Below are 12,530 nucleotides of genomic sequence, written 5' to 3' on the forward strand. Positions count from 1 at the left end.
AATACTGCTGTAACTTTACCCTCAGCTTACTACAACAATTCTGCTGAGTTCATTAAACTTTGGCTGAGAACACCTTGAAGCGTGGGTGAGTCTACATTAGTGCAGCAAATTAACTGAGCCAATTCAATTTAGCTATGCACAGTAGAGATATTAGGGGCAGTTCAGCCATTAATACTAAGTTTTAAGTCAAGGTGTTGACATTTTTCTTTTGATTCCCACTCATCTAGAATTTGCATAATCCCCAAATCCTCACCCTTTCCGAATCGGTTTCTTTTTTGTTACCCTTTTCAAACCAGGTTTTTGACAAATATGCCTCCCACTCCCATCAGCACTCCTGACTCCACAGGTCAGAGAGCACACACACACACACACACACACACACACAGAGACGAAGACCAGATGACAAGATCAACCCAATCACTCAACATTCATAACTGCATTCATCATAACCTCCTTTATGACCACTGAAGCAGAAGCTCACTCAAACATAAAATTTAAAGTGAAGAAAAACTGTTTCTTTTTGAATGAATGAAATCATTGAAAATGATTTTGCAGCTCCAGACATCAATTCTATTGTGTACAGGGCACAAAATTAGCACCAGCAAACTGGTAAAATTGACTGGCAGGTAAAATCTGAAAATTCACAAGACATTTGACCAAAAAAGTTAATTTTGCATCCTGATTGTGAAGAAAGCTATTCGTACAATCTTCTTAAAACTGTGAGAAATGTTCTTAGAACTGCATATTTTGTCCAGCTAACAGTAAAAGAAGAGTCTTTAGGTTTTGGACTATCGCAAATAACAGAGAAAAGAGACATTTTTGTCTCAACCAATTCATTAATAAATTAATTGTTGCAGCTCTAGAAAAAAATCCACAACTACTTTAACTATAGATCAATGTGTAATTTCTGTTTTTTGGGGGTCACAGTCATAAAGGAGGTCATGAACTGACTGTCAGGGATGTGATCAGGGACACAAAACAAAAAAGAGAACAGAAAAGTGGAAATTTGTTATTAGAAATGAGATTTATGTCCACAAACTTGAACTTCAGGAGGAAGCGGGAGACCAAAAAGGAGAAAGAAAAAACAAAGAAACTCACATCCCTGACACCTGTAAACATCCGTACTGATATTTAAGACACCGCCAACAGAACCACAAGACGAATCTGCACATGAAAACACAGAAAAAAGATGTACGATTACGCTTACATGCAGCTTCAAACTGTTAACAGCACAGGTTTATTTTTATTCCAAATTTCCTGTCATCCACAAGAGTAACTAAGCTTTTCCCTGACAGTCCCGACATCCACAGACGGGGTTTGGTCGAAGCTGCATGTAAACGTAATGATTCTTAACAAAACGCAGCCTGTCACAGCTTCAAACACACACCAAGCTCTTTCCCTCGCTCACTCATAAACACACACACCTTGTTCAAACAGTCGCCTGCATATCTAACACACACTCGTACACACCTCTCCTCACTCACACACACAAACAAAGTCAATCTCTCTCACACACACACACACACACACACTCGCACGACATTCTCCTTTTTTGGTTTTGCTTCAATGTAAATCCTGAAAATCTATTTCAAGGAAAAAAAAAGGGAAACAAAAAATCCCACCTCCTCCTCCGCCCATGAAGCAAAGTATTTTCTTTTTTTTTTGTATAATTGTAAACGACTAGTGTAAACAATGAATCATTTACAATTTTGTTTCCTCAAAATGATTCATAACACCTCGTATTAAAGATTGCCCTAGTGGAAAAAAAAAAGGATTGAGTTACTGAAAACCAATCATAGCACTTTGATCATCCGTCACACAAACATGGAACAGGTTCAAGAAGATCACAGTGCTTCAACGCTTCACAGAAACTCTCTCCTGTACAAGTCAACACTCTCTGACACCTAAAACACAGAGCAAACAACATATTCTGTGTACTTTTGATGGGAAAAACAACTTTAAATCAAAGCTTTTGTCTTTGCTTTAAGTGTCAGAGAGAAGTAAAGTTTCAAGATGCCCAGAGAGCATCTGATAAAACACTTGGCTTCTGCAAACCCACCCAAAAAATAAACCTCCAGAAGTTAGTTACCCAGTGCTAAAGCCTCAGTCCCCCCGCCCCCCCAAACTGCTTTAAGCAACATCAAAAATAAATCTTAAAAAGCAAAAATACTTTCTTTTTTATGTCTTTTTTTTAAGCATCACTGACGCTCTGTAAGGGGAGGACAAAAACAAAGAAGTCACAGCTGCCTGTTCAAAGATGCTACAATTTTGCTTTCAAACACAGAGCCCACCCCTCACAAAAGATAATCCTCACATTTTTTTATGGTTAAAAAAACAAAAAAAAAAACATAGCTGTGCTGGGGGGAAAACAAAAAAAAGGTATTGCCGCTGCTGCAGAAAGAAAACTGACATTTGCCTCTAATTTTAGTTCAAATGAAGGTGGTCCTTTGTAGACTGAGTGAGTTTCATCACCCTGTGGTCCATCATGTTTCTAATGCAGCAGCAGCAATACAAATGTCAAATATGCTTAATTAAGAGCTTGGCATTCAACCACTGGGCTAGAGAGTAGTACACATTGGCAACAAATACATTCACCAACTTCAATTTTGTCATGATGGGGCTTAAAAAGAAAGTTTTACTTCAGGATTTGCAAAAAAATGCTCCTGTAATTAACTCCACTTTGTATTTCTGTTGATAGAACTGAATCTGAAGCAGTGCGGGAAAAGAAAATGAGAAAATTCAAACTATTATTTTGCACCAACTTCCACAAAATCTATTTACTCCTCGGACCTATCAATGCTCAATTATGTATCAGCTTATTGTGGCTATCAAAGCTGTTCTGACCCTGTCTCTGATGCGTTAGTCCTGTGCTGTAGTTTTTCATCTGCCAGCTACAGTGGCCGACAGATTTTACAGTATTCACCAGCCTGATGTGATTTTTTTTTAATGTAAAAGAACCTCCAGACAACAACCACAATGTAACAGCATGAGACTGCTCTTCATTTCCCCACGCTGTTTGTGTGTCCATGAATCAGAATGGGGGCTTGTGTCTTTAGCCATCTTCTCGTATTATAACTCTGCTCATGTATTATTCATAGTGAAAGGGAAAAACAGTCACGCAGTATTTAAATAAAGCTGCCCTTTTTTATTGCAACGTTCACATTAAAAATAAACGTTCACATTCAGGATGTATTTTAAGGAGTTTGAGCCGTGTGTGTGTGTGTGTTGTCTTTTTCCCTTGCATAATGGATGTTTTAAATAGACTCGGGTTACTATTAAATTCTTATTATTTGTGCTCGTTCTCTGCTGCATATCAGACGACAGCAGACTATGAATGGATGAGTGCACATGGGAGTTAAGTAAGGCACTTAAGTGACAACAACAGTGTTAAGTGGACAGAACGATGGCTGGTGTAAGTGCACCATTATAACATTAAAGAGACCGGCTGTGCTGCTGGCGATGAAAATGACAGGCTCAAAACAGCTTTGATACTCATTTGCATGGCTGTCTAACCAAGACACGTTTTAGGAATAATTCGCTAAAGCTCACACGCAGGACGCATGGTCCATTCTGAGTTTGGTGCAAAACAATATGGTTTAACTTTCTCAGTTAAATAAAATAAAAAGAATGAGGCAGCTCTCTTTGAGGAAAAGCTTAGGAAATACTAAAAAAAACAAAACAAAAAAACAAACAGCCTTTACATCCATTCAACAGGCTCTGAAAACGAGTGAGAAATGTGAAACTGAAGAGTTGCCTGAAGCCTGTGTGCAAGCGCTGATGTCTGTGCAAAAGCCCGTTGTGTCCGACTGTCCTGCAGGGAGGATAAAACTCAGATAAGAAGGAGCGGTCTTACATTTTTAATATATATAAAAAAAAAAAGGCTAACAGTGTGTCCATGCAAAAAGCTGAAGAGATTACATATAAAGTCAATGTAAAAACACAATAGTTATTTTTGCACCAGTTGAAAACTAATGGTTTTCATGGTTAAATGGTTTCTAAATACTGGGGGTTTACAATCATTGACAGGCTGAGGGGGAAGAGCATCAAGTGGGTGAACTTCACAAAAAACACTCATGGGGGGATGAGTCAAGTACTCAGGTCATAGCACAAGAGTCTCTAGTTAGTGTCTGCCGTTACTCGCCAGCTTAAAGCTATTCTGCCTGTTCTAGGCTTGCTTTTCTTTCTGAGTGAACACACCATAAAAATATTTTAATAGGCTCTCACCTGTTCTAGGTGCTGTCCTGTTGGTGTCCTGGTTTCTCCTCCACCTCTTCCACATCACAGTCAGCGCCGGACGAGTGGTACTCGGCCACGTAGAGGCTCTTGTCGATGCTGCCTGGAATGGGCTTGATGTCGGTCACCAGCTGGTCTTCGATGGCCTTCAGGTTGAAGCGGTCTTCTGATGTGATCAGGTTGATAGCCAAGCCGAGGTGACCGAACCTCCCTGACAGTGACATGATATTTAACTCACTGTGCTTATGTCATCTCATAAAAAGAAAATACCAATTCTTTGTTTGTAGTTTTTCTTTATAGTTAGGTTTGTCATGATTTTATTTAGCATTTCTCTCCTAAATCCTCTTTTCAAACCAGGTTCCACAAATGATACAGTGAAACTATATTATTATGAATCCGCACACATTAAATGACGTACCTGATCTTCCAATACGATGGAGGTAAGTCTCAGCATTCTTGGGGAAGTCGAAGTTGATGACGACATTGACAGCCTGGATATCAATACCTCTGGTGAAGAGATCTATTGGGAGTCAAAAGAAACTTCAATTACTTTCCTGGATAACATTAAAGATGGCTACTTTTGAAATGTGCGAGTACACAACATAAACTCACCAGTGCAGACCAGGTTTCTGCACAGTCCGTTTCTGAAGTCGTGGAACACACGATTTCTGTATTCCTGAAAACAAACAAGACATAAAATGCTACAAAGGAGGCTACTAGTTATGTGCAAATACACAAACAAAACATTCAGAGCTGCATTAACAATGTTTTGGCCATTTTGCATTCAGTATACAGCTTAAGCGTTTAGAGTGACAGGAAACAAAGAGAGGGTGGATGAAATACAACTAAGGACACCTCTCAGCTTCTACATTTATAGTCATATTTTTTATTTTGCACAAGATGAAGCAGCTTTTACTTCCCTATGCTCCCCACTGTGGAAAAGGCTTCCTGAATACCTGGAAACACCTTAAATCATTGTTTATGGTGGCCTTCCCATAAATTAGATACATAACTTCTTTTTACAGTAATCTGTAGCCATTTGTTTGCTTACTTTTTTTATTGTCTTTTAAATGCAAATTTTAAACCTTTAACTGTTTTGTTTTTATTGCAATTGTAATGCTTTCTTAATGTTTTGTTTTAATTTAAGCATTTTGAATGGCCTATATAAATAAGTTTGCTTTACCTTCAGCAACATGCATATGTTTATGTTGTGATCAAAAACAATCTGTTGATGTTTTCTGATAGTTAGTTGTAGGTCATATGTTAATCTAATGTCTATCATTTACATATTTACACAACTTATGAAGGCCAAACATGCAGATACACTTTTTTTTTTTAGATTAGTTTTTGAGATGCCAGGTTTTTAATTAGCTTGAATCATATTTATCAATCAATCTACCAAACATTGGCATGTGTGAAAATATAAGGAAAAAAAAAACATGAAATACATTTGAAAAATATTTTCCTCAAATATGCCTCATCCTCACCTGCATCATCTTGGCATGGATGTAGAAGCAGGAGTAGCCCAGCTGAGTGATCTTCTTGGCCAAGAGCTCCACCCTCTGAGTGGAGTTACAGAAGATGATTGACTGGTTGATCTGAAGCTGTGACATGGAGAGAAAGGAAAAATAAAAATTAAAAAGAATCCACGATGGATCAACACATCAACCTTGTGTCCTTTGGTTCAGATCAAAATCCTAAATTGGACAGTTTACTGTTGAAACAGGAATTGGAGCTGGATGCAGGAGATGTTTTAAGATAAATTAACTCCAGCCCAAGAGATGCAACTAGATTTTTCAACAGCTACATTGTACTCTGCTGTACTGTGTTGCCCCTCAGGCAATCTGTGTTTATGATACAGAATTAAAACACATTTTTACAACGCTGCATTATGAAAAGAAGCGCCTTTATGACTCAAAGGCTGGCAGTTTAAAATGCATTGAATACAGAGTTGGTCAGTTACCCTGGAGAACAGTGTGTTGAGACAGTGGACTTTCTGCCTCTCGGTGACGTAGGCGTAGTACTGAGTAATGCCCTTCAGTGTCAGCTCCTCCATCAGGTTTATCTCATAGGGTTTCTGAAGGTGCTTGGCCTGCAGCAAGGACACGGTTTAGAGTGCATTTAAAAACAGACGTTGAGTGAACAGCAGAGTTTTAACACATGTACAAGCATGTAGGACATCCCTAATAATGTGTGTTACTGTTTGTTGTTGGCAGATTGTTTTTGGGATTCATTACAAGCTGAAATCAGAGGTATTTCCACATGTAGTTTGCATGACTGCATTTGAAAAGACTTTAGAGAATCTAAAAATCAAAATAATCAAATCCCTTAACTGTTAGCTGAGCTGTTTTAGATGAAGACAGCCCTGGAAAAGTCTACAACAGACTAACACAAACACAGAACTGGACACAGAGTGAGAACAGCTTGGTCTGCAGTGGGAGCCGAGCGGTGCCAAGTGGCCCCGAGCCATCGGGTTGGCTGAGTGGTGCAGCAATTAGCCGACTACTCACCATGAACTTCTGCACACTGATGGGGAAGGTTGCAGAATAGAGCAGGATCTGCCTGTTCTTGGCCAGGAAGCTGATGATATCCTCGATGAGCACCACAAAATCCTGAGACAGCAGCTTATCCGCCTGAGAGGAAATGGAGACAATTTAACGTGAAGCAGACAACGCTCCAATTGGAAACACAGACTGGACTGAACATATATGACCGATTCTGAGCAGATTTCTTTTTATTCCTGTTTACCTCATCCATAACCATCATCTGGACTTTATCCACCTTTGCCACTCCCTTCTTTATCAAGTCCAGGATCCTACCAGGTGTGGCGATGACCACGTGCACTGATGTGAAAAACAGGAGATAATTATTTGTACCACAGAAATCTGAAATATGATCCTTGTGTTTGTCCACTGACTGCTGCTTGTACAATTAACCTCACTAAAGTGAATGTTGTGCTACTTAGTGATGGAGTGATGTCGAGGTGATTATCTGGCAATTTTGTAAAAATAACCATCAGCCAATGCCTGTGATCACAAGGCTGATTAACAAAAAATGTCTGCAGATACATATCATGTTGAGCCCTGTACAATAACTCTCATGCATCCTGCTGTAAATGTTAATTTGATTAAGTCACCATTATCATATCAGCCACCCTGCTCTCTAAATACCTCCATTGGTCACTGAAAAATCCATTTTGGTCAACCACTATGAATAATTTCTGATATTGTGATGTTTTTAAGCATAAAGCACTATATCTGTGTAGTGGGCTTTATCCCTTTTTGGACAAAATGTCATTAAGTAGATTGCACTGTGTATTTTTACCAGTCTCATCCAGGCGCATGATGTCATCTCGCAGGTTGGTCCCCCCGGTGGTGGCCATGACTTTGACTCCTCCAAGGTGTTTGCTGATCTGGATGGAGATCTGGCTCACCTGCAGTGCCAGCTCACGGGTAGGAACCATGACAAGTGCTAGGGCGTAAAAATATACAGGTTAGAAATATGGTGGATGGCAAAAGATTTCACAGAGGGCAAATTCAAGTGAAAAACTGACAAGCAAATCAGTTTACAGACTACTGAAAATACCATGTTAAGGCATACATACTGTGTTTTTCTTTGCTCACTAGACCCTTCTCACCTTTTTCACCCATGACCAGACTCACAAGGTGAAGTCCAAGCATATGCTCCCACAGATTTTTTTTTTTTAACTAAGCTACTCAGTGCTAATTTCTGGTGATTTAGAATAAGTCTAGTGCTGGTCACAAGTTAACGGATTTACAAGACTGAACAAAATAAAAAAAAGTGCAATGTACTGTTTATAATGAATGTTTATATCCTGCATGCATGAACAAGCTCAGGAGGGTAGCAGTATAAAACCGCAGGCAGCGTCTCACCCTGTATGTGGTCCTTTTTCAGGTCTATCCTCTCCAGCAATGGGATGAGATAAGCTCCGCTCTTCCCTGTTCCGTTCTTAGCCCGAGCCAGAATATCCCGTCCAGACAGGGCGATGGGAATGCTCTCCTCCTGCAAGGAAAGAAATATTATCTTTAGTCTCATTTTGTAGTATCATGTAGGGTTGCAACTAATGGTTATTTTCATTATTGATTAATCAAAATAAAAAATAAAATGCTAATCACAATTTCCCAGAGCCCAAAGTGACTTGTTTAAATGTCTTTTTTTTGTCCAACCAACAATGGGCTAAGGTTTGTTAAATCTAATGCTGACATAAACACTAAAATACACAGGCGTATTTTAGCTGGTTAAAAGTGCTGCAAATTATTTTAATACACAGAGAAACAGAAAACAGAAAAAAACAAAAGATACTAAAATACTATTCTCAATAACTGCTGTTGAGGCATGAGGATCACACTGGGTTCCAGGTCACATTCACCAAATATTGACTGTTATTGATTTAATTTCTTTTTATGAATGATGTAAAAATTTAAAGGCCATCTCTCATTTTGGCAGATTAAAACACTGAGGGCGATTCACCGTAATATAACGCGTGGTTGTGTCAGTTTCAGATAAAGCCGTTTAAGAAACAGCCAAACAATCACAAACTAACTACATGGACATCATATATTTCAAGTAGAAAAAAAAGTTTTTAGTAATCCTTGAAGGCACCAAACAAACTATTTACATGTCCAGGGTCTGACAGGAAAGAGGGAGACCTGCCTGCGCACACTGCAAGAGTAGAGGGAGAGACCCTGGTGCTGCTGGCAGCAGAGCTGTGGACTGCATTACTCTGAGCAACATGGATGGGAAAGAACTACAATATAATATATTTGAATATATTTCTTGCTCACTCTCTTATGGTCCGAATAGGCTACCTCAACTGTTGACATGAAATGTGACTGCATGCTGCATGATCAGTGTCTCTGTTCATCTTTTCTCTTCATGCTCTTATAAACACACAGCCTGAGAGTTGGTTCTGTGTGGTAAATGCTATTGTGATCGAATTTTTGAAAGTGAAAATGCTATTAAATAGGTTTACCTTTAATGCATGTAAATTAAATTGCCAGTAAAAATCGACCCTGTCTGACAAAATGACAGACTAAGTCTAATGCAACCTCTGCTGGGTTCATCTGCTGAGCAAAGTAAATGACAAAAACGAACCATACCTGGATAGGGGAAGGTTTCTCCCAACCCATCTCAAAGATGCCCATCAGAAGTTCTCTTTTGAGACAGTAATCTTCAAACTCATTCCCCTTAGTGGACGTCACATCCTACAGCAGACACACAAAGGTTAGAATGACAGTCGAAAAATAGTTTTAAGAAAAATTAAGATTAGAGAAACTTAGAACGTTTGACTTACTGAGGTTTTGACCCTGTTGTCTTTGGGAGGGAGCTTTAGGCTCTTTTTCCAGTCATCTCCAAACTTGATGCCTCCTCCGTCCTGAGAGGCACCGCCTGCTATCTGGGGAGCACCCAAAGCCTTTCCTTGAGTTGTGGGTGCTGGCTGGACTGAAGCTGGTTTGGTCTGTCCTCTGAGCTGCCCATTCTGCTTGTTCAGTCCCATGACGACTGGGCCAACGTTTTCTGTTCTGGCAGTTGCCATTTTTCCTGTTTTCCTTGCTTTTGTTGTTTTTTTCTTCAAAGTATTAGATTTTTGCCTCTTAGGTTTTTCTTTTTAAAAATTCTCTTCAAAAGTAAAAAAGTTTAATAAAGCATTAACAAACAATATTCTCTATTCTTTTTAAGTCCAAAGCTTTCACAACAGAAGTCAATTTGTAGTATTTACATATACACATGTACGTGCAGTTCGGTCCCCTTCAACAACAGAGTGACTGACGTACAAGAACAACAAAAAACAAGTTTATACACAAGAGCTCTTCAAAATGAAGAGAAAATTGCATTCATATGCATGAATATACTTGCCCACAATATAGAAAAATTATATGTGAACAAGTATCAAAGCGGTTCAAGTCCTGAAATAGAACAACTAAGGCAATCTGAACTTGGGGAACAGCTTTTTCCAATATAATCTTAGTTCAATGCTTAAACTTCTGTTTCTAAATTGAACAATGTTTCCTGTTTCCACTTTGAGTCCGTAAGAGTTGCTCAATATCCCTGTCCTTGAAAAAAAGGATGTCCAACTTTGTACAAGTTTTTCCCCAAAATCATATAGTCTGTAATGCTCTCCGTTTAATTCCACTGTGTGGCTTTATATCACTCCACGTGTGAGAAAAACTGGATCCTGAAATCACAAATCATACAAGGGGTTATCTAGTCCAAAGCCAAAAAGCTTTCCACCCCTTTTGAGTCCTCAGTGTGTGTTTCCTTTCTCCTCCGGGTGTTTGACCCTCTCTCCTCGGACACCACAGGTCTTCAGGTCAGTGTGTGAAGTGTGCGAGTGTGGCCGTGATCAACCCGCTGCCTCCTCAAAGTCAGCCAACAACTCAAACTTGACACCTAAAAAAGAAAATCCAACCGAAACATTTTAAATTAAACCATGAGCAGCTGACATATCACTCAAGAAAAATATCTCGCAATTTTTATTTATTATTTTTTCAACTGACTTATTGTTGCAACTCCACCTCTCACCAGGTTAGGAAACGGTGACAAAAGCAATTTCAACACATCACTTTCTGTCTCTGGTAACTTGTGATGGATGCCTGTCAGTGCTGACATTTTACAACAATCTGTCTCAAAATAGCGATATTAAGCAATGATGACGATAATAGTTAGCCGAAACTTTGATAACAAACACTACAACGCCAGACTTCATAGCAGTGAAAGGCTTTAACAGCTAATTCGCTAAATGGTTTGGTTTAGGATTGCACAGGTGAACTTGCCAGGTGGCAGTCTTCTGAGGCAGATTAGTGAAGCCCAAACTGGCAGGATTTAAAATGAGACTGACCTACAGAGAAAGACCCTAGATCTCACTGAAATTAATTTATAACAGTTAATATCGATTGTCAAAAGCTGATGTTTCTACAACGCTAACTTGTGCGCTGATTTACTTTAACTAGCTACAAACTGTTGGTTTGTGCCTCAACAATTCGGTGCGCAGTTCACGGAAATGTCAACTTACTTTTTCCCCGGTTTTCCAAACCTTTTCTGCAAAACAATTAAAATGAACTTTAAAATAGTTAAACCATGAGTGTAGTTATGATAGGTTTTACATATCTTCTTTTGTAAGTCAGTGGCTTATCAACGTTATCATAATGCTGCGTCTCAGGGAAAACATTAGCGACGTCAGGCTACTGAGTGGGAGGCTCGTGTCTTAAGGGGAACTCCAGACCTGTGAAATATCTCGCGAGAGCGATACTTTACATTCAAAACATTAACTTTCTCCAACCCTAACGAAGTGTTTTCTGTCCCCAGACCCACCCAGCTCTTCATCACAGTGTTAGCACAATCTACAACATATATAGTTTGTACAAGAAGCATTACGAAGAAACACCGCCACAAACCTCGCGAGAATTTCGTAAATCAAGAGTTCCCTCCTAGACACAACCGCTAAGCAGCTCAAAGCTAAAGCTAACCGCGAAGCCGTTACAACACTAGCATGCCACTTTTGATAAGCTTTTAATTACTTAATAACAATATATGTATTAAATTGAGCGAAAATAAGATTAGATGTAGTTAACGTTATGTTCTTTGCATCGTTACCGCTACATGACACAATTAGCGAGCTCGTTAGCCTCAAGGCTAATTTAGCACAAATAAGTCCACTCGCTAATGTTAGCTATGTGTTAGCCAGCTCACACAACAACTCGGATGTTTTTAACGGAAACTGGACGGTTCCATGTCATCGCAAACCTACCTTAGTTTCTCTGTTTTAAGGTATAGTATGGTCAGTGTGCGGTTGATCAACTACCTTTGTTGCAGTTCGCTTTTGTAAATGGATTTTACTTGAAATAATTCGCCTATTGTGTTTCTTCTTCCTTTAAATCAACATGGTCGCCCTCTTCTTCGTCTCCTCTTCCTCGGTGTCCCTCTCTCCTGTTTATCACATGTGAGACTCTACGACGCTACTGCCATCTGCTGTCCCATCTGGTTACTGCCTTGGGAGGATCGTAGATAATTTTGTATATGATTATACATGATAAACTACAATGCATATAGCCTTTTAAAAACTTTAAAAAACTACTTAGTTATGTGAAAGAACAAGACGAGATAAATGTATTAGAAAGATATTAAACGTGTATTTAAAATATTTGCACCATGTCAACTAGAGTTTGATATACATTGATATATTTGAGTACCCCAATATTATGTTTTGTCTCAAAAATACTGAATCGTGATGTTGAAAATTAATGAATCAGCTTCACTATTATGATTGCATAAAAAGC

The 12,530-nt window shown here is 39.0% G+C and overlaps 1 protein-coding gene across 4 annotated transcripts; it reads right to left on the reverse strand.

Moving 5' to 3' along the window:
• Positions 1-1,649: 1,649 nt before the first annotated feature.
• On the reverse strand, positions 1,650-12,181 carry LOC146313230 (putative ATP-dependent RNA helicase ddx6). 4 transcript variants are annotated; one of them, XM_084738890.1, is made up of 14 exons: positions 12,002-12,180; positions 11,267-11,292; positions 9,548-10,644; positions 9,354-9,458; positions 8,127-8,256; positions 7,558-7,704; positions 6,982-7,076; positions 6,744-6,866; positions 6,197-6,325; positions 5,721-5,837; positions 4,846-4,909; positions 4,652-4,753; positions 4,225-4,444; positions 1,650-3,811 (listed from the first exon to the last, which is right to left on the reverse strand). In XM_084738890.1, the coding sequence occupies exons 3-13, from the start codon at positions 9,788-9,790 to the stop codon at positions 4,230-4,232; spliced, it is 1,470 nt and encodes a 489-aa protein (XP_084595016.1). In that variant the 5' UTR covers positions 9,791-10,644; positions 11,267-11,292; positions 12,002-12,180; the 3' UTR covers positions 1,650-3,811; positions 4,225-4,229. The 4 variants fall into 4 exon arrangements, with proteins under 4 accessions (XP_084595016.1, XP_084595018.1, XP_084595015.1 ...); XM_084738892.1 differs by lacking the exon at positions 11,267-11,292 and having other exon boundaries at positions 1,650-3,806; positions 12,002-12,181; XM_084738889.1 differs by lacking the exon at positions 11,267-11,292.
• Between the last annotated feature and the right edge of the window lie 349 nt (positions 12,182-12,530).

This window comes from Lutjanus erythropterus, chromosome 16 (assembly GCF_056507025.1).
Source record: "Lutjanus erythropterus isolate fLutEry1 chromosome 16, fLutEry1.hap2, whole genome shotgun sequence".
Classification (NCBI taxonomy): domain Eukaryota; kingdom Metazoa; phylum Chordata; class Actinopteri; order Lutjaniformes; family Lutjanidae; genus Lutjanus; species Lutjanus erythropterus.